We start from the raw sequence: 22343 nt of genomic DNA on the forward strand, positions 1-22343 counted from the left end.
TAATGGGATTAAGGGAAAATACAGCAAGGATAGTTGACAGTCTGCAGTGACGTGTTATTTTGGCTCGCTAGAAAACAATGCTGAGAAAAACGACAATACAGGAAGAGACGACAGACACAAATATCTTCTGTAAAACTATTATAATTTATTTCAGTCCTTGTGCTGTTTATGTATACATATTTTCATATACCGCTGGAACTGGAATTTTGTAATTTTCTTGAGACAAATAAATTCATTTCTTTGCGTAAGAGGAACTGCGGTAAAATTCTTACGGATATCTTGTTTCTTGTTAAGTTCATTCTTGCTTTACTGTATCATGAGAAAATAACTTGGCAAAACTCCCATTTGAATAAAATCCCATAACGGGATATGTAATTCCTACATTCAAGGTAAATAATTTCCTTCTTCTTGTGTTATATTATACATCTAAAATATTCTAAGATGTACGAATAGTAGCACATCAGTAGCAACTGATCTCGAATATCTAAGCACTAGAGTATTAAAACTAAATTGTAGAAAGCTTTTGGTATAAAATTTAGGATATTCAAAGCTTCATGCCATATCTTCCACATCAGCTATTGGCTGCCTCATTTGTAACCTACGATCTTTGCCACTCGACAAAGCTGTTTAGTTTTTGACAATTTTTTCCGCACACCTTTTCAACTTTATGACAGCTTCCGTTTCAACTGGCAGCAGAAAGTCAAGAACTGTTCGAAGTGGAGCTCTTAGACTAGGAGTAGTGCCCCATTTCTGCCAGGAAAAGTCGAGCAATCGATCTCGCAAACTGACGAAAGCAAAACTCAGGGGTACCCAACAGATATCCGTTCGGATGGCCTAAATTGCTTCAGAAATTCGGATTCAGTTGTAAAAGTGTTTTTAGGCAAAATGTCGGCTCAAAATGTTGTAACATCGGAAAACTAATTCCCTTCGTTTCGGAAGGGGCAGATGTCGTGAAAACTCCGACAAAAGGTCATCTAGCATTTTCGTAAAGCCAACAATAGCTAGTCAACTTTCAGCTAAAGCATAAATTTGCCTTTACAAGGGCACAAAACGATCTGAAAACACAAGAGACAACGTTTTAAGCATTTTGCTTAAGAGTTCGCGTTGGGTACCGCTGAAAAATCGCCTCTGCAATGAGGAGATGTGCCTAAGACTGAGAGCGGAAATGAGAGACTACATATAGTCTATGGAGCTGTTAGTTTGCACTCTCAACTCAGTTGATCAAAGTGAAGGAAGACTCTTGATAAGTTTTCAAAAAGATGTTAAATAGTTGTCCAATAAGTCAGTTTCTTTGTCAAGTGAACGATTTGGAGCGCACCACTTTGCGGGATTTGATCTACAAGTAAAAAGTAAAATTCTAGGGAGTAGCAAAATGTGCATAAAGTCCTCATACTTTTCGCAGAATGTCTACAAGCACTTTTAACAAGGAGAGGCCTCTCTTGCTTTAACTACGTACTTCAGCTCACAGATGTAAGCAAACAGAATCAACTCTGTGGAGTCCATACTTCTCGCAATGATCGGGGGAATGGTCTGAAAGCGAATCAGAGCCCAATCGTAAATCGTAACTGAGATGAAACTTTGGCAATTTTCACGAAAACCAATGTACACATTTAGCACTCTTGGGACGTTCTCCAGGGCGCAGTTATACCGAATCCAGATCCTCTTTCAAAATATATCAAAGGACACCCTCTTATCTTCGTTACTAACTTCGGGCAAGCAAGGGCAGTAGCAATGTATACATTTTCGTGTGCACTGCATACTAAACATATAAGCTATGTAAGACAAAACACAATTCTAGAATTCCGTCAAAGTAAAAAAATAAACCTTTTTCAAAGTTATTTTGTAATATATGTAACTGTTTGAAGACTCCATCGTGATTTAAAAAGGCTGTTTTCTTGATGCCACTGTTTTTAAACTATTAAAGGTCTACGTCAAATTAAACTTCCTCCCACGTTCATTCTTTCACGCGAGGATCACGAGGACCAGGCAGCTCTTCAGTATTTCTTCGTTCTCCAGCAACTAAAGTATAGAAACATATACTTATTCGTTGGTTGCTTGACCGTGTAAACGGTTGGACAGATGAAGTCCTACAATGACTGTTCAATTATCATTTGTCTCATCCACAAATCGCAGAATCTCCACCGAATTTTCACACGTCTGTCACAAAACTACTACTTGTGTCCATTCGCTCCAGAGAAGGCCTCGGTGAATCTTTCGAATTTTGTCGCTCAAGAGTACAAGTGGTTCCCTGGTTATCTGAAGCTGCTTCGAGATCCCGAACATTTGGAGTCGAAGACACTTCTGTCGGCCATCGGCGATACCAAACCGCAGAGATCTGGCACGAGGGTTGTTCCGATTCAGACACGTGACGTTCTTTCGAGTTTGACCGTCTCCTCTCCCCTGAGGGTTCTCCGAAACAAAATTCCACCACCCCATCCCGGCCGGGAAGGCCTGGATAAGGCGGGAGGTCTTCATCGTCGGAGTCAGGGTCCCCTAGCAAGTGGCTTATTTCGCGATGCAGATGCGGCACTCCAGCGTAACCACGTGACGGTTGGCGAGCATTTGAAGGGAAGAGATCTGGGGAAGCCATGACTGAAAGGAAATTGGGACAAAGTGTCAAAATTGAGAAGCTCAGTTACCCGGCGACAAAATATACTTGTCAATAACCTAATTAAGCATCACGTTTGCGATAAACGCGAGGGACAGAATACTATTTCCGGTTCAATTTTCCACGTTTACAAACTGTTGTTTGGGGTTTCAAAGCAAGGTAAACTTACGAAAACTTGTATTTTAGCCTTGAGTGAGTTAAAAGGAAACTTAACGAAGATAATTTTAAGTGTTACAGGGTAGAAGGCAATCTACTGCAGGTTGACGTTAGCTGTTTGCTGTAGAACGCATCAACTGTTCGAGTTACAAAGGCCACGATAACATGAACGGTCTCGTCCGCCAAATTAAAAGAAATCCAGTCACCTCTCGCCTGGCGGAAACCTCGTCATTAGTCTAATGTTGGGTTAGCCCTAGAAGCTACTCTCAAATGCATTCTGGTATACCTGTGTCATAAGAGGGGGGAGCATTGGCCTGATGGACATCAAACGAGGCGGTGCTGGCCACTTCTGATCGCCGGCTCTGCGCGCGTTGGATTCGAAGCTTTCTAGTGTGCAACACGGCCAGGACGCTAAGCACAATGAAGATGACGCCGCAGGTCGTGCCAATCATTATCCCGGTAAAGTGGTTTTTTATCTCTTCTGGTGAAAGAGGTAACAAAAGATGTTTGGTAAGTCTTTATAAAACGTAACAACAGGCTAAATGGTCCCAAGTTCGCAAATGCCATAGACTGCGAGCACCCTCTCTTTTGTTTGAGAATCCGCGGGATAGAATGCGCACCCCGCGAAAACCGTGCCCGCTCAGTTTTTTTGCGTTCTTTCCCGAAGATTATCGAGCAAAAGAGAGACTGCTTGTAGTCTAAAAATGCCAGCTTGCCTACATAGACTTATGTTGGGGTGGCGAAAACAGACTCCCAATTACCCGTTAGAGGTACTTTGCAGAGTCATTTCAATGTAGAATTGGTGGCCAAACAACAGGGAAAAAAATCCTCGTGTTGGCTTGTGGTCAAGCAACAAAAAAGCCGTCGCAAACTTGTTTTGAATTTGATTAAACACAAGTTACGGTCGGGGAAGAGGGGCTCTATTTAAGGCTCTCTCCGAAATGGTTGCTTTCTTTACTCCTATAGTATGCGAAAGGATAGCGAAATTTAAAATTTTAGTATTTTAAAGGTCATAAAACCAGACTGTGAACGGAACAGGTAGCGATAAAATCCAAGTTTCGCATAAATTGGCATAATTTACAGTGTGAATAGTCCACGAAGGAGATATTTACCCGTCCTTGGTGAAACTTTTGGTACATTCTTTTGTTTTATGCCAGTGTGATAGGGTTCGCATTCCCTGGCCTCCTCCGCGCCTGGACACGAGATTCACACAACTGTTATCAGCAATCATGCCGAACAGACATATGTTTGAACGTTGGAGAGGGTCCCAGACAGGCGTTATTTTTGCGTTTTCAAGATAGCGGAGGCGGGCTCGGAGCGCGAGACACGCGCGACGGCAACCCGTCGCGTGTCAATCGTGTCTGCGTCAGGCCTGTTCCTCAGGCAAGGGTCGCAGGCGCGGATGTACAACAACCTCGTTCCCAGGGTCTCCCCTCTCTCGTCCCCTGGGACGTGAAGATGAGAGACCCTGGGAACGAGGCTGGATATACATCTGTTTCGACAGAGGTTGTACAAAAAAAAGCGTAAAAGCATACGCGACAAAGCCGAGAGGTAGTCTGGAAAATACCCAATAAATTTCAATAAAAGCTCAGAATCCATAATACCTCGACCGTACAGCGAAGACTTGAGATGGCGGGCAACATGGATTCTGAGCTTTTATTGAAATTTATTGGATATCTCCCAGACTACCTTTCGGTATTGTCGCGTACGCTTTTACGTCTTTTTTTTTTTTTTTTTTTTGACAACCTCTGTCGAAACAGCTGTATCCGGATCCATACTCGTTTCCACCGTTTTACGGAAAACGGTCATCAGTTTTTGACAATAAATAGATATTTTTAGAATAGAGAAAATGCCCAGGTTTAAGTAAGGAAAATGCCTGTCTGTCAGTGTGACTTGAAAACCCAGGAAATGGCACTTCCAGGAGTTGAAATTAAAAAAAATTCCCGGAAAAGGTGCTATGGGACCTCCCTAGAACCTCGCGCCTTCGGCGATCGCATTATCGGAAAACGGTCACCTTCGCCTGGGTCGAAAGGTAAAACTCATTATCGATTAAGTTTTATGGACGGAGTCCAGATTTAGGCCAATACGTAGCCAAATGTTAAATTTAGAATCCTACTTTGGTATGGCTTTGGTTACCACTGTTTTTTGGTCTCAATTTTCAAGCTGTAAACCGGAAGGATTTAACTTCTGTCTAGGCAAAGCAACAACAGATCAAAATAAATTTCATATCCTGGATAAACAATACAAGTTCTTTGGTTTCCGCTATTTTATTCTGATTTCGGTTTTGGTCGTTTTGTAAAAGGCTAACGAACAAGAACGATTTTATCAGGGACAAATCCTATAAATAAACGACAGAGAAGCGGCAGGAAAATTTAAACTTAACATATTAAATTTTGACCGTTTGGCTGCTACTAACATATGCGCACAGGAAGAGGAAAAAACCGAAGAAATTTTTTTTTCCTCCTTTGGCCGGAAGCTTTTGCCAGATTTTTGAAATGTGTAATTAATGTTACCACAATCTTGGATCACGGCAAACAATTTACAAACCAAAATCATACCAGCTTGCCAGATTTATCGACAGAGGTCGATGGTTATTTCCAGGAGAGCTAAAACAACGACAGAATGAATAGGATCGCTTCGAAAAATCAATGAAAATCAAAATACAAAGTGTTTATTTTTAAAATTTTCAAGTGTTCAGCTGTCTCAGAGGAAACGATTGAATTACCACGTGGCAGGTTCATTGATTATTTTCTTTCAACTCGCAGACGGAAGGAAATCCACTAGAATTGCGAGCCATTGGAAAAACAAAACAAGACAGAACCAAAGATATTTTTAGGAGTTTTCACCGAAAAAAGATTTTAAATACAGTACTTGTAACCATGGTGAGACGACAGGTTTCCAAGTATTCGGGTGGCACATACGTGGTATTTTATAATATTAATTCACTGTTCCATCAAGGCGAGGGGGGTATAGCTCAGTGGTAGAGCATTCGACTGCAGATCGAGAGGTCCCTGGTTCAAATCCGGGTGCCCCCTTGCTAAAATAATTTTTTTCTTTTTCCTTTAGCTCTTTAATTTTGTAATGGCCAATTAATAACGCCAAATGTGGAACTCCAAAATGAAAGAAGCTTCACGAATTTTAAAAGTTGTTAAACATGGCTGAAAACGGAAAGAATCGGGAAATTCGCTCCTGACTGAAGCAATTAAACGCCCGGCTATACGATATCCGACGACACAAATGGTAATTTAAAAACGACATAATTTTTTTTTTATTGCTACAAAAATCATTTCTGACAGAAATATTGATTCACCACAATATAAAAAAGCTGATATTATCAAAATGGATTCTTTTTTTTACTGCTGCTATACATCTTAGTTCAGAAACTTTGTCGGTTCGTGTTTTTTTTTTTTTTTTTTCGTGTGTTTTTTGTCGGTTTTTATTTACTGAAAAAGTCCCATTTTATAGAAGCGCATGAATTAGGAGCGAACTTATTTCTCTAACAGAATAAAAGGCTCCAATGTAAAATTTCTAATTTTTTGTTTTCGTCACCTGTCTTGACGCGGGTGAAATTGTTTAGTACTGAACGTTTGATATTGCCGACAGGGAAGAAAATGTTATGAGGGTGCAAATGGTGATACGGGCGATCTCTATAAGAAGAAAACCGCACCAAGAGTGTGTTCGATTGACTGTACTACTGTCAAAGAACAAATGGAAGAATCCTAAAATGTCACTTTTGGACAGAAAATTTAAACTGAAGTGTATAAAATAAAACCCTTGCCAAACATACTCCAAATATATTTGATAATCCCCCGGGCTAGTTGCTAGCCTGCGTAGCAGTCGTTTCCGTTTCCTTCAAGCCTAGCGCGGTAAGCGCGCGAGGGCATTGGGCAAAAAGGAACAAAAAAGTAGGAGCGGGGGGGTGGAGGGGCGCCCCTTTCCCCCGCTCCTACTTTTTTTACTTTTTTTTGCCCAATGCCCTCGCGCGCTTACCCCGCTTGGCTTGAAGGAAACGGAAACGACTGCTACACAGGCTAGCTAGTTACCTGAAACTTATCCATGGGCCAGTTACATGTAACAGTAGCGTCGGGTGTAAAAATATTAGGGAGCTTTAGCAACGACGACGGCAACGGCAACGAGAACGTCAAAAAAGCAATAGGCTTTACAATAGCCAAAACAACAACTCTACAAGTGCATTACACTTTTTGGTACATTTCTTTCCGTCACTGCACGACTAAGAAGTGAAATTTCCTGTTTGGACGTTTTATGGAGGGCGTAATCACACGACGACGAATTTCTCTTTTCTTTCTAAACTTGGATGCGGTCTGTAGGAAATTTCACCTACATTTGACAATTAAAGCGAGTTGGAATAATGGCAACGACGTTTGAAAAAACGCGAATTCATTCTAATAGTGACATTTTAAGCGTCCCCCAAAACCTTCCCACAATCGCTTGGGCAGCTACTCTCGACCCAGGCTATCACTCTTTTTTAAAGTGGGCTATTACAGGGCTCGAAATAACGACCGATCAACGGACAATGTCCGGTAAATAACAATGAGGGCTTGATCGGACAAATTCATGGATGGCCGGACTTCTGTCCGCTCACATACGCTGACTTAATAGACATCACAATTTGAAGATGGTTTAGAAAATTATCACGCTAAACATTATTCCTTTTGACGTAAAAGAAATTACAATAACGATTTTGTCTTAAACTGAATATTACAGAACATTACAATTATAAATGAAGTCTTCTTATTGGCAATCGTAAATTCTTAGTATACGCGACCGCAAATTACGGCATGATGATCGGATGCAATAGATTTACCAAAACTAGTTCTCCAGAATTTCGGAAAACTTACTATCAAAGGATATATAGTACATGTAAATGTGGATTCTAATTTTAAACAATCACCTTTGTTTCTTTACGCTTTATAAGATTTTGTACGCGCTATTAAAAAAATTCGTCGGGAAGAGAATCCGTGCGCGGCAATTTACTAGGCTCGATAAGTAACCCAGCGCCAAACCCCTTTAAGTCTCTTTTGCGGGTGAAAAACACATTTTGCTTAAATTATCTCGTTGAGAAATACGGAGGGACTGGTTACCGTAGAGTCTGAAGGAAAATCACTCAAATCTCAACTTGTTTCGCATACCTGGCTTTTCAGTAGGTTCCACAGTATACACAGCATCAAAGCCTCGACCAGCATATTGGGTGTTGGATTGGAATTCGATTCGCAGCACGTTTGATCTGGATGTGATTGATGGTGGGATGACACTCCCGCAGTACCGGCCGATAATCGGTGACCAACTGCCAAGACCATTATAAACCTTAGCATAATCTGAATCATCTGGACAGTCCTGGGAGTCTCCCTCTACATCAAACTCACTGCAAGAAAACAGAGAACAAAGCTGGCCATTAGGCTACCCCAACCTTAGGCCAACCTAACCTTTTCCTTTTCTTTTTGGTGGCGCAAATCTTTTTAATGAGCCCCCGTCAAATATAAGTAAGCGCCGATAACATCCAGACTTTCTGTCGCCTGGCAAAACGTTCTACTAACGTGATGAATTGTTAGTCAGCAATTAGAAGGTAACTTCAAGATTTCAGACGATCACCCCCATCACTTTCATATGGGAGTCCCACCCCCCTCCCACCCAACACCGGCGGGGGTGGGGGAGGGGTGCGGTACGGTTCTCCAAACCCTGACCCCATTTCAGACCAAACTATGTATTTTTCCGGTACCCTTGAGACAGAGCCTCTAAAATTGTATCCACCCATCCCCCCCCCCCTCCCCCTAACTCCCCCAGGGTCAATTGGGTTACAGTTCAGTATTAGAGAACACCATCCACGGTGAGTTTACTGTGGAAGAATTACATTAGACAATCAGCCTTACAACCAGTTCTAATGCTCAACTGACCAACTGAACGGCCACAACTGGCCTGGCGGCGCACATCGTCTTAAGCATGACACCATTCATGTCTCTCTCTGTTACAAGATCTGATTGGTTTTTTAAGTAAGTTATATCTCAGAAGGAATGGACACGTATTTTCTGAAGGCAGCAGACTGATGACCAGACTGATCAAACTAAAATGACAGTTATTTAGATGCAAAAACTCTTACCTAAATCTGAGAATAATCTTGTTATTTTTTGCAACTTCTATTTTCCAGATACAATTTAAATTAGCAGGGTACTGTTCTAGGTAACGCGGTGTATGAAACGTGCCAGAATCTTCATCCAAGAAAATGTCTCCATCTTCGCAAACAAGCCCTGTGAAACGAAAGGAACAAGTGGTAGTCAGTGCCAATGAAGAACAAAAAGAGGAAAAGAGAGGTTGCAGTCTTGCCAGAAATTGAAAATGGGACCTATATGATGCAATAGTCCCTGGGAGAACTTTTTAATACATTAGCATAAAGGTGAATTCTTACTGTAATGGAAGAAAAATTATCGCGTGCATGTGTCTCTCTGTAGCCTTACTTTCCATTTCTGCGCACCTTCCTTCCCCCCCCCCCCCCAACCCGACTCAAAGGTTAAATCGGTATTTTTATTTGCTGTTACAGGTACACATCTGCACCAAATGAATAAAGAGATCACACATGGAAGGTTTGTATTACAAGATCATAACAACGAGTTTCTAGACCAGTCCATCCTTACACATACCTGCCTGTGGAGTTGGTTTGCTGCCACTAATAACATTATACTGTGCCTTGAAAGAATGCTTCAAGTTCATGCCGGTGTCACTTCCATGCAATGTCACCCTAAGATATCTCCCTGTAGAATAGACTGGGTATGGTCGTGATGTTCCACAGAAGGTACCCAGTTTGGGTGAAGTACTGTTTAACAACAACAAACATGTTAGGTTTACAGTGTATAGTGGAACCTCTCCTTATGGACACTATAATACGGACACCTCTCTATTACGGACAGTTCACTTGGTCCCTGAGAGACCGAAATCCATATAAAGCCTACTTCTCTAAAACAGACACCTCTATAATACGGACACTTATTCCTGTCCCCTTGGTGTCCGTAATAAATAGGTTTGACCGTGTGTTATTAGGGACCTTAAGCAGCGATGACGACGACATCAACAAGAATGTCAGAAAACAATAGTTTTAATTAGAAAAACACTGGCTCTGCATGTGCATTATACATGTTGGTACATTTCTTTGCCGTCCTCTGCAAAACAGCAACGTGTAATGACCAAATTTAAGGTTTTCTGGAGAATGTGAACGCATGATGATTAATTTTCCTTTCTCTTTCTCAACTTTAAAGGTCCCCCTACGACGTTAGCTCCTCAATAGTTCGGCCACATTACACAAACTGAGATAGTATAAATCATCGCAAATTTGATTCAGAAGAGGCAAAGAAAATTTTTTAAGTTCCATTTCCGTCAGCGTCGTCTCTGCTTAAGGTCCCTATTAATAAAACTAAAACAGTTAAAAGGTACACAATGGGCCTGTTTTTTGTTTTGTTTTGTTTTTAAAGCAACAGTTGCTCACGTGAATATTTTTCCCGTAAACATGCAAGTAATCCATTTTGAAGAAATTATTTCATCTGGGATAGAAAGAGCATACAGAAATTAGCTAGCTTGCAAATTTTCATGCCTATATCTCAAAAAGGGGGGGATTTCTATTTGCCATTTGAATTTAAAAGGATTTGTATGGGAAGACAAAGCCTTGCCCTCGAGTCACACTTCAGTAATTTTCCAAGCCAATCCTTATAAAATTAATATTATTTTCAAATGTCACTTTAAAAATTAATGTCAACAGGGGTGGTAGCACAAGGGAGTTTTAAGGTGATTCCATCAAAAAAGAAGCTGCAGCACTGATTCAGAAACGTTTTTGAAACTCTACACATGAGTTGCATATTTAATACATCCTAGTATATCAAGAAAATAAAATAACTGAGGCTATCTCACGGCAGCAGTATTAGAAGCCTTACCCTGGGCATGGATAGCAAAATTACTAATACCCTAGGCAAATGCAATATTTTTCCAGGTTTACCTATATCTGCCATCCTGAACTTCCACATAATTCCCCTTGCAATCACTGCTACCGGTCACGTGAAATCTGTCCTTGAATACAAGCTCAACTATTTTTCCTTTTGGTATGACAATAATCCATACACACTTGTTGTGACTCTTGGCAGGATTAGCAGGAAGTGAGCCGCCGAATGTTTTATTGTTGTTTGTGTTCAACAGTATGTCTCCACACGATGCTGCACAAAAAGAACACAATCAAGTATCACAATCGCCATGTACAATTTAAGAATTGGTTCATGCTTCGTGTGTGTATATCGAGTTATGGATGCATGCGGGAAGTTTGGAGAGCACAATAGAAGCATATTAGAGTTGCTCGAGGTGTAGCCGAGAGCAACTCTAGCTTCTTGAGTGCTCTCCAAACTTCCCAAGTGCATCCATAACTCGATATACGCACAGCTAAAAGCATGAACCAATTCTTTAAAAGATAGTGAAAATAAAGAAAGTGATTCCTGGAAAACAAGTTTTGTTCCTGATTATAATTACAAAATTCTCTGCATAAAAAAAAGTGAAAGTGATTTCTCATATTGGTTTAATCTTAACCTTTCGTTAAACTTCGACAATCTCTTATAAATATACATTCTTTATGGTGTTGTCCCTCAGTAAAAAGTTTTTTTATATCAGCCCATGCAGGCTTTCCCCATCTGACTTGCACATGTCATCGGATGGACGCACGGTCGTGCGTATGTTGAGAAATATACCATGATGATGCCAATAGGGATTAGATTAGGAAATTAGATTAGGATGCACATGCTATGTTATAAAAATGCCTATGTTGATCTTGATTTTGATTTTGACTAATGGCTTGATGCAACCCAGGCAGTTTATTCAGCCGCTGTCATGTCAAGGGGGTATTTTTCAAACCTGTGGGGGTTACCCATGCACGGTTCCTCTTGGCTCCACTTCCCTCCCCTCCTCACTCTTCTCAAAAAGATTTGCTCTTCATTCAAGTTATGTGCAGTAATATTGAAACAAAGGAAACTCATCGCAGGAACTTCACCCTTTAACCCCTAAAATCAAACAACAAATTCTCCTATCTTTTCCCCAGACTTTTCTTACAAAAGTGCTGTGGAGAATATATTAAGATACCAAGAAAATTCACCTTGGGTGATCATATCCTTAATTCTCAAGACCAGGGATTGAAAATGCATTGATATATTACAAGGAGAAATTTGATGTTGATCACTGTTAGGCCTAAAAGGGTTCAATACAGTCTCTCTGGTACAAAGAAACATGCATCTGTAACCTCTCCTCCCACCCCATCATTATAAATTTAATACCTACAGCACATTTTAAAAGTTTCACTAACAAATTCAGGGTTATTCACTCATGTGTTCTCTACATGGAATCTGCCTTAGAAGATTCAACACCAGTCTAAAAAAAAACCAATATTGTCATTAAGGTGTGCTCATCTATGTACCACTAAGAACCCTCCTACTGTCAACACTGAAGATTGCCAGTACCTGATATTACTGTACATTACACAGAACAGCCTTAAATTACTGTTCGCAAACTCATTTAATAAATTCATGAAGAGAAAACAAACAAATTTACTACCACTGTGAAGGGGCTTTGGAAATGTGCTCTTATTTACCATAAATTTGGTGTACTTTTGCTATCATTTTTTTGCAAGAACTATTAATGGTTCGAGAAGCTATATCAGACACTTGAAAGAGCGTTTCATCCCATTTCCAAATGCCTCAAAGTTGGTTAAAATACTTGGCTGCATCTCATTTTTTAACCCACTTCTCGATCAGTGTTTGGAAATTTGAGAAAAACTCTCCTCCTGTTTGATATACATGTATGAAACCCTCCACTATACCACAACACTCTAAATACATAAGAAAATGACACTTCCAAAGATCTAAGACTAAAATTGTACATTATACTATAATTATTGTAAACATAACAACAGGTGGCTGGCTATGCTTAACCTCAATCTCACCTTCAGTCTCTTCAATAGATAGGAAGAATTTATTCTCCTTTCCTTGGCCTGAGGAGAACTTTATAGTGACACACGGTCCAGATGAAACCCACAGGATTCTGCGTTGGTGAGTGTCCTGTTTAACTTGACAAATCTGCTCCACTAAAAAGGGTTCATTGCCACAACCATTAAAAATTTGAAGCTTGCCTTTATCACAGTCATCTTCCATTTCAGATCCAAAATTGAGATTGTGGGCTTCCACAACAACTGATTTTCCTCCTGGGCTGAATATTTTCCACGTACATTCCACACCTGGTGGAGTTATATCTGGATATCTGGGTGATGAAATAGATTTTGTCTTATTGAGAATGATGACACCTCCGCAACTAGAAGGACCTGAAACAAACATAAAATTGTACATGTTATAATTTACCATTGGCCTCTGATACAGCAAGACTATAGGGCTACTCAATTATGCTAGCCAAATTATAAAAGGATTAATACAGGATGAAGGCTATTTATTTAACAACTGCAAAATTACACGAAATGTCACCTGATATTTAGCCCATCATTCTTTTATTATTCAACTCATTGATAACAAAGCACAGTTTTATTGCAGAAAGCTGGAGACGATCTTTAATGCATGTCACTCATTTCACTTCAATCCTAATATTCACCCAGTCCTCTGAAGCCCCTCAATTCCAAGCCCCAAACATGAATCAAGTCCTTTTTTTGATACATGTACAGCCCTTAAGATACATGTAATGTAACAATACATTGTTCCATTAATGGCATATCAGCTGCCACAGTCATCAACATTCAACACCAGTGATCTGGGCTCTGGTTTTAATTATAACCGATTTTGCATTACAGATAAGTGAGGACCAATAAATTAATTTAGTACTAGAGCTCTGAGCATGACAATAGACACATATCTAGCAAGGAATTCTTGCATGCCCATTCCAAGCACAATATCCCACTTGTAACAGGTATATCTATCATTGACAGGAAGATGTGACTGGGACCAAATTTTTCAACCCAAAAAAGTCCTATTATGCTGAAAAAAAAGACCTCCAAAAAATTCCAATGACCCAAAACAAGTCTGACTTTTCTATGCATCAAAACAAAGTATAAATTAAACACCAAGAGAATGCAAGATATATGCATTTCATGCGTCCACATTTATTCATTCATTGTGCATCTGTCACAAAACTCTAGGCAGACTGCAGTCATTATATCAAAGTTGAAAGCAATACATGTTTGTTCAGGAAAACCAAGAACGAGAACATGCTGCCTCTTTTTAAATTAAAAAAAAAATGAAGGCTTTATACTAAAATGAAAATGAAATATGGTTATTCGTCTGATACAACAATCTGTTCTCTGCTAATAATAGAATGTCTGATGCACAATTACTTGTAAACTATCCACTAATGCACCAAGAGTCATTTACTTTGTGTGACCCATTGACACAGCAGACCACTGGCACGTGGATAATGGTGTAATGCGATAACTTAAAAAATCAACAAATGAATGTTTTTTGTTGTGTAAGTGATATTATAAAGATGATCGATTTCTCAAGAATAAACCACTATTACGGCAGTTCTCTTTGCCATGTCATTTGCATGATTTAAACTTGTTAAAATGAAATTGTTTTATATAAAGTGGTCAGGTTCTGAATGGTCAGGCTGCAGGGTATGATTTTGATAAACCCCCAAAAAATTCTTTGTCAAAATCTTTCTACCAAAAAGAAGTCCACCAGAAAATTTCAGACCAAAAAATGAATTTCAAACCCAAGAAAGGTCTTCCCACTTCCCCGTCACTAATATACACGAGTATCCCCCGAGGAACTTGTACACTCCACAACCACACTTTGTACTGTATTCAGAGGTAAAAGACTCCAAGGTCCAGTTACATAGGATAACGTACAACACTGTTTTTGACGTACAGTTTAATGTACGACCAATTGTAAGTTGTGGTGTATGTCCTATCTCGGTCCATCCCAGATTTTTCAGCAGCGGACACAAAGTTATTTGTACAATTTAGAAGTTTACAAGTGCAGAAAATCTGCCTGTGGCATGTGATGTACATATAAAGTTGCAGAGCACAACTGTCCTGCAGGCCTTCCATGTACAGTTGGGCCAGTAGTAAGTTAAACACTACACCTCTCATTACAACGGACGTGGTCATTCTACACAGTAAATTGTTCTGATCAATTCAAGACAACAGCAAACAAATAACAACTTACTGGTTTCTCCATCAACCAAGACAGTCAATGTTAAAAGGCAATAAACTGAAATGACAAAAAGAAATGAACAAGACATTTTTCAATAACAACTAGATATACAAAAAAGAAAACTAAAATAACTCCAAAAACTCCACAAAATATTAATCCAATGAGGCTTAATTAAAGTGTACATGTATACTATGACAGAATTGCTTGATCAAATCTTCAAGCTGTTCTCGTATGAAAATCGAGAAAACATTCCTAATAGGCCTTATCACGGTTTTCGACGCCATTTTGACGGGTAGGCAAACACGTCTAAAATAACAGTGTTTGTGTGGGAATCCGATGTCAAATAATTTTCAAAAAACATCGCTTCTGAAAAATTCATGAATTGGAAACTTTTGGATCTAGGGAAAGGATTTTAAGAAAAAAATTGGAGGGATCTAGCTGTGCCAGAAAGCGTCCAGTCGTGTTTTGAACTTTCCATACATTTCCCTGTATTTTTTCCCGTGAACTATTTTTAGTAGCAGTTCATGGCTGGTTCGCTAAATGTATGGAAATTTCAAAACACGACTGGATGCTTTCTGTCACAGCTACATCCCTCCAATTTTGTTCTTAAAATCGTTTTCCTAGTGCCAAAAGTTTCCAATTCATGAATTTTTCAGAAGCGGTGTTTTATGAAAATTATTTGACATTGGATTTCCATACAAACACTGTTATTTCAAGCCTGTTTGCCTACCCGTCAAAATGGCGTCGAAAACCGTGATAAGGCCTATTATTTCCTTCACTAGAGATGTCTAAAAGCATCAAATGTTACTTCTGGTTGGGTACGATACTACGCAAGAGGAGAGACTGAGGATAGCAGGGCTGTGGTATCAATATAGGAATGCTAGTTTTCTGGCTTTCTTATTCCTCAGCAATTTCATTCTGAGTATTCAACGATCCCATTCATATTTTTGTCCAGTCACACAGTTTTCTTCCTCTGCAAATGAAAAACAACTAAGAAATAGCAAAATTGTGAGACTAGCGTTCCTGTATTGATGTCACAGCCCTAATATTTCCCAGTCTCCTGTCTTACACAGTATTGTACCCAACCAGAAAAGAAATTTAACACTTTTAATTTATATTTGCCTCAAATTAAACACAGGGAGAAAAATTGATAAGGATTTTTTTTCAATTTTCATACAAGAACAACATAAAGATTGATCAAGCAAATAAAAAAATTTTGTCATATAGACTTTATGTTAATCATACAGTTAATCAAATTCATGCACCCTTAACGTCACAATGGAAAGGTTCAACTCCAAAATGGCGTAACTTAAAACTTTGAGCCATCAGCCAAAGTCCACACAGAATAACAATTCAGAATTCTTTACTTAGCTTCCTAGTTCTATCACATATTTTTCTATCGCTCTATAACTGTAAAATGATATTTTCCTCATCTGAATGATGAACTTCATTAATTATAAGATAATTATGTATTTTTTTTATCTTACAAAATTAGGGATGTCCATTTGTTATTTTATTGGTAGTAATGACTTAAAACAAACTGATTAAAACATTAAAATTTACTTGAAAGATTTTCAGTAAGTAATATATAGAGCATGGCCTATGCATTAAAAACTTTCCAATTTTTCCTGATTAGAATAGTAGCGTTGAAAAGGAGCATTCATTCAAACAAAAACCAATGGATATTACTCACATGTGCATGTGGGGCAAATAACAAACCAGAATGTATTTTATTTTATGTTGGAGAGGTGAACTATAAGAAAAGACATTCAACTACGATTCTCTTGAGAGCTTGAGAGAGCTAAAGAGAAATTCCTATTACAATCAACCAACGGTGAGAGGTGCCAAGATTGACAATATAAATTCGATCACGAGTGCTTGATAAGATTGTTTACCCTAGCTAGTGGCACGTTTAACCACACTTTTGGCCGTAAAACCTATTGGTTCTGCCAATTTTCAATTCGCTCCTGTTACTTAAATACAACTTAATTGTTAAAGGCCATGGAATGATGTTTTGCAATTGCACAAATCTGCGATCGCGTCCGTGCACACAAAAAAACGTGACGACTGTCACATATCAATTGAGGAGATTGCAAAACTCCATTCAAGATTATTACATAGCGTTATTAAGCAACAACCCCCACCTCGAGTGGTCTTTACAAGTAGAAAAAAGCTGAAACAATAAAATTGAATTTTTAAAAAGTAACAAACATGATAGGCTAACGTTTTGCGTTTGTTGAGGGCAGTTACTCAGTCATGCTGACCGCGTGCAAATTCCACAAAAATGCCGTACGGACGCGTGTTTGTTTAAACGGTTTAACTACACACTACTAACAGCAGTGAAGCCAACAGTCTTTAGCACAACACAAAAAACACATCGAGCGGACATCACGGCAACATTTTTTGAAGCAAATGCAAACCATCTTTCTTAGCTTAGAGACAATCTAGAGACAGGACAAGAACAAGCGTCGACTTACCACAACAACGCAACGCACAGTCGAACGTGCCCCAGAAATTGACAAACGTCCAAGTATGTTTCATCCCTTTGTCCAACTTTTGTTAACAAGCTATTGACTTCCAGCTCCAACAAAACGTCCACCTTATGACTTCGCTTCAGTGTAGATGCTATCTCAAAGCTCTGGCCGTGATTGCAGTAGAGTAAGACAATGTTTTGGTCGCCATTATTACAAATCGACGGCTAATTTTAGAATGTTCATTGACAGCCCATTGTACGCATGCTTGTATTGAAAGTTAACCCTCGATCGGAAGGCGCATGCTAGAGTGTCTTGCCCTCGCAAGTTCAATTCCGGAAATTTTTTTTCGCCTCACAACCTTCTCAGTTTCAAGTGTATTTTTTGTAGCGAGACAATTTTGCCGACAGAAAAGGAAAACAATTAATTAAGATCGCCGTTTTTAAGTGAATTTAGTCTCGTGCTCGCCAGTCACTTCCGGTTTCCATCACACAACACAAACGTGCTGTCACAGCTTCCGGTAGCCGAAACGATACTCCTCTTCTTGCATTGCAAAAGTTTGCGACCCATTTTGCAGACCCATTTATTGTTGTTTCGAAAGGTCATCTACAGCGGCGTCTCAAATGTCCTTCTCAAATGCTGCAATAATGTGTTATTCGGGGGTGATTCTTTTATCAGAGTGATATGAAGACTATGAAGTTCGTCGAGTTTCTTAGAACCTCAGTACTGTGCCACATAGGTTCGAAGAATTTCTCTGGTGTAAAAATGGACAAAGGAAAGGAAAGGATGCTTCCGAAAAAGGTGGCCACAAAATAAGAGTATCAGACTGATAACGATAGTCTAGACCGCTACTTAGGGTATCATATTTTATTAAAAACTGAATCATTGTATAATGCAATTCGAGGGATTTGATTGGCTTAGCGGCCATGGTATATGAGCAATTATACCATGGCCGAGAAATGGCGACCATAAAATTGTCTTCTGGTTGTTCTTGCACAGCGAAATCAGTAAGATCTAGCAATATTCTTGATTGTTTTTAATAAAACAATTATTCCACTTGCGCTTGTTGGATATGAGATGATTATAGCCAACTCGGCGCTACGCGCCTCGTTGGCTATCTATCATCTCATATCCAACGCGCGCTCGTGGAATAATTGTTAAATCTATTATACTCAGAAGAATATCATGACCACTCAGGTCACTCAGTCCAGGCGAAACAACGCTTTTCTGTGTGGATGACGAATGTTTGGCTCATGGCTGGTGCACGACGACCATGAGCCGAATGTTTGGCTGGTGAAATCGGGCGCTCGTGTGTGCGACGCGCGAGGGGAACTCCTCGCGCGCGACTCTGATGGTTTCATCAACAGCCGTGGATAAGGTAATTTCGCCACCGCCGAGAGATTCGAGTGACACCCCACCGACGCAACACCACAGTTTCTTTAGAAGCAAGACCCCCTTATCCATGATTCTGTGTAGATGGCTTGTTTTGAGTTCATTTACCTGAAATGAGCTTAGAAGAATTCTTCTCCATGATTCTGTGATTCCATGAGCTTGGTGTGTGTTCATTTGCTAAATGAGCTTAGGAGAATTCTTATGTAATGTAAGATGGCCCCTGGGTTTTGGACGTTCATCACTGAGCTTTGAATTGCATGACTTGGGCGGCTGCGCCAGACAGTAATTGTCTGAAAACGCCTTAGGGATCGCTCCTCGATCACGCGCCAAACTGGTTCGCACCTTTTGAATTGGTGATAAGGAAATTAAGTTGAATAAGGTCTCATTGCAAAATACTTAAAATGTTGTCTTCCTGTGTTCCCAGATCGTTTTTTGCCCTTTTAAGACACATTTTATGCTTTTGCTGAAAGTTTAAGTTGCATAACGTTTTAAGAAACGGAATGTTGATCGAAAAACTAGCTGTTGCTAGTTTGTTTTACGAAAATGTTAGCTGACTTTTTTGTGCTTTCATATCCACATATTTGCCCCCCTCGAAAACGAAAGGAATTAGTTTCCCAGTTTTAGGAAATTTTGAGCAGACATTTTGCCGAAGAAACGTGCAGGTTAAGTTCTAAATATGAGTTTCTGAGACGATTAAGACGTTCCGAACAGATATTCACCGGGTTGAACCCGTTGGGTGTCTCTGAAACTTGGAGCTAGTTAAGGCCATGGAGAGACAAGTACCTGAAGTGATCGAGGTAGTAAGATCGAGAGTTCAGGAACCGCCAGTTACTCTTACAACTTTTTAATTTATTCAGTGCTTCCAAAAATGACGATTACGGATAGAATATAAAAGTAACGTAACACTATTAATTAGAATTAATTGATTACGCGGCACCTGTCAGCGCTAAATTGTCCCTGCCTAGGCCTGGCTCCGGACGTCCCGCAACGGCAGACAATTATGAAAAAGCCAGACTACAAACTAAAGGCTGGAAGCTGCGAGAATCGATCGCACGAACCGTGAAATTCAATTCAAGCTATTCAGTAAACCACTATAGAAACACTCAGTAGGGGACACTCATCTTGAAGCCAAAGCCGAGAAGAAATAAGTTCTTGAAAGTTGAGGTTCGATCGAAAGTTATCCAGAGGCCCATTATGCTCTTGCACATGCCGTTGAAGTTTTTATTCAGCTCTAGCAAAAATGATGGTCACTGCTAGCTAGAAAATGGCACTGTTAGAAAGAGCCTGAGGGTTAGTCTTCCATTATGCCACTTGTCCTGAAGTGGTCCCGGCCAGTCTCTAGTTGAATGATCGGCATCAAGCTTTGATTAAAATAGATCAGGACAGACAATATGAAAACGTCCAGACCACAAAGGCCCCAGTGTGCATGTGACAATTGACTCTCCAATCACGCACCAAACATTCACTCCTGGTTGTGGACTCAAATATTGAGTACTGCAGGTTGTTCTTCGGCCGGTTACTTTCGTACTTTATTCGCTCCTAACGATCGCTAAATTTAGTCAGAGCGAAGTCCGAGGTACGATTGAGAGTTAGCTAGGGGCTTACTTTATCAGTTTCGGCTTTCGAAAAATTATGGATACGGCTAGCAGGCCCGTAGCAAGGCTAAAATAACTAGGGGGGGGGGGGGGCGAGCAAAATGGTTAAACAAAACTACTCTCCCCCCCCCCCCCCGGCCCGTCACCCCCCAAAAACAGACAGATTAGGGAGTTTAAGATACAACGAGAACATAAAAAAAGCAGTAGATTTAGTAAGCAAATCAACAACTTTGCACCTGCGTCACACTTTTTGGTGCATTTCTTTGCCGTTTTTTTTTTCGCGGACTACCACGTGAAATTTCCTAATTTCACTTTTGAAGGAGGACGTAAACAAACGAGGACAAATTTTTCTTTCTCTTTTTAAATTTGGAATCGGGCAGTGAGAATCCGACTGCAGGAAAATTTTGCTCTTGAGAGGACGTATTTGAGTGGCTTTCGACGACGCGGGAATACTAAATTGCTATAAACTAAGGGCATTTATATTGCTATTAATGAGCGGATGTCTTAAAAAAACAAATAATTTATTTCAACAGCTTTCACGGTTTGAGATTGGTTGATTTGGATCCATTTTGGTTCTTATTTTCGATTCACAAGGTAGGAGTGCCTTCGTTGCCGTTGTATATAAAAACAAACTGTTAGCTAAAGAAACTGACAGGTAGTAAACAAATTATTGAAGGTTGTGAAAAGGCACTTGCAGCATCAGAGTTCAAAACTGATTGATCAGTGCACATTAATCTGTTATAAATTATCATTTTTTGGCACATTGTTTTTTAACTTCCAAAAATTCTGGGGGGCTCAAGCCCCCTCTGCCCCTCCCCCTGCTACGGGCCTGGGCTAGAAAATATTAAAGTGACAAGCAAACACCACACACAAGGAAGGGCAGGGAAGGGACTCCGATTTTCCAAAAGTCCGGAAACTCCAGTTGAAATTATCATGGAGTGCACGAAAAACAATTTGGTTCACTGAAACAAGCCAATGGGAGCATGCTGAGGATAAACGTTCAAACACAAATGCAGAAAATTAGCAAACTTTTGAACCTTGTTGCATCTTTGGGTTTTTAAGCGACTACTGCAGTTTATTTAGTTACTTTCAAAAGAAGGTTTAGATAGAAGAAAGATCCTCGCAGTTACTACGCAACTTAAGCAGTTGCAAAAAGGCTTTCTTTTCGCAACTGCTTAAGTTGCGTAGTAACTGCGACGATGTTTCTTCTATTTGATCTTTCATCCGCAGTTCAAAATATGTTTCCTATATTTACATTTAAAGAAAGTTTGTTGTACATGGTTTGCATGTTAACGTTCTTTAGTTGCTGTACGCTTTTTTTTGTTTCGCTTTGTTTTGTTTGTTTGTTTATTTGTTGCTGTTTTTTTTTTTGGGGGGGGGGGGGGTTGGTTATATTATCTTCTTGCTCTGTTCGAAACTTTTTAGTCAAACCCTTTTTGAAACGAAAACTTCTCTCCAATAAAAAGTTCCCTTTGAACAATTATAGGCCCGAACACAGAGCTTATATTCGGCATTTCACAGAGCAGGTTCTCCCATGTAGATATTTGTACCCTTGCGCTCTGGCTTGACTCGGCTATGCAAAGTGCACACCTTCCAAGCCCGTACCGTAACTCACGGATGTGGCCGTAAATCTTCGAAAGCGCAAACTCACGAGGCCCGAAGCGCGGAATTTAACTTGTTCCCTCAGTCTCACTTGCAATTTCCTCGCTCGATGCAGACTTGTGCCGTTCAAACGACAAATGGGGTAAAAATGATGATGACGATGATGATGATGATGATGATGATGATGATGATGATGATGATGATGATGATGACAACTTTATTCAAGTGTCGATATCCGTCGTCCCCCCCCCCCCCCCCCCCCTTCCCCGGGAGCGCGCATTCCATCGTGAATGCTTTGGGAAAAGAAACGGAAGCAGATGAGTCACTCTAA

General features: G+C 39.9%; 1 protein-coding gene and 1 non-coding gene across 3 annotated transcripts; one reads left to right on the forward strand and one right to left on the reverse strand.

Moving 5' to 3' along the window:
• Positions 1-123: 123 nt before the first annotated feature.
• Positions 124-17757, reverse strand: LOC146462034 (CUB domain-containing protein 2-like). Of its 2 annotated transcripts, none has more exons than XM_085086124.1 (9): positions 17430-17757; positions 14965-15009; positions 12741-13115; positions 10761-10974; positions 9418-9590; positions 8880-9027; positions 7915-8147; positions 3051-3245; positions 124-2592 (listed from the first exon to the last, which is right to left on the reverse strand). In XM_085086124.1, exons 1-9 carry the CDS (start codon positions 17491-17493, stop codon positions 2150-2152), a joined length of 1890 nt encoding a protein of 629 aa, XP_084942250.1. In that variant the 5' UTR covers positions 17494-17757; the 3' UTR covers positions 124-2149. The 2 variants fall into 2 exon arrangements, with proteins under 2 accessions (XP_084942250.1, XP_084942252.1); XM_085086126.1 differs by having other exon boundaries at positions 12741-13105; positions 14958-15009.
• On the forward strand, positions 5728-5799 carry Trnac-gca (transfer RNA cysteine (anticodon GCA)). Its single transcript has one exon. It is a non-coding gene; the product is annotated as a tRNA-Cys (tRNA).
• Positions 17758-22343: the final 4586 nt, after the last annotated feature.

The sequence above is a fragment of the Pavona decussata genome, unplaced genomic scaffold (assembly GCF_977016875.1).
Source record: "Pavona decussata unplaced genomic scaffold, jaPavDecu1.1 SCAFFOLD_192, whole genome shotgun sequence".
NCBI lineage: Eukaryota > Metazoa > Cnidaria > Anthozoa > Scleractinia > Agariciidae > Pavona > Pavona decussata.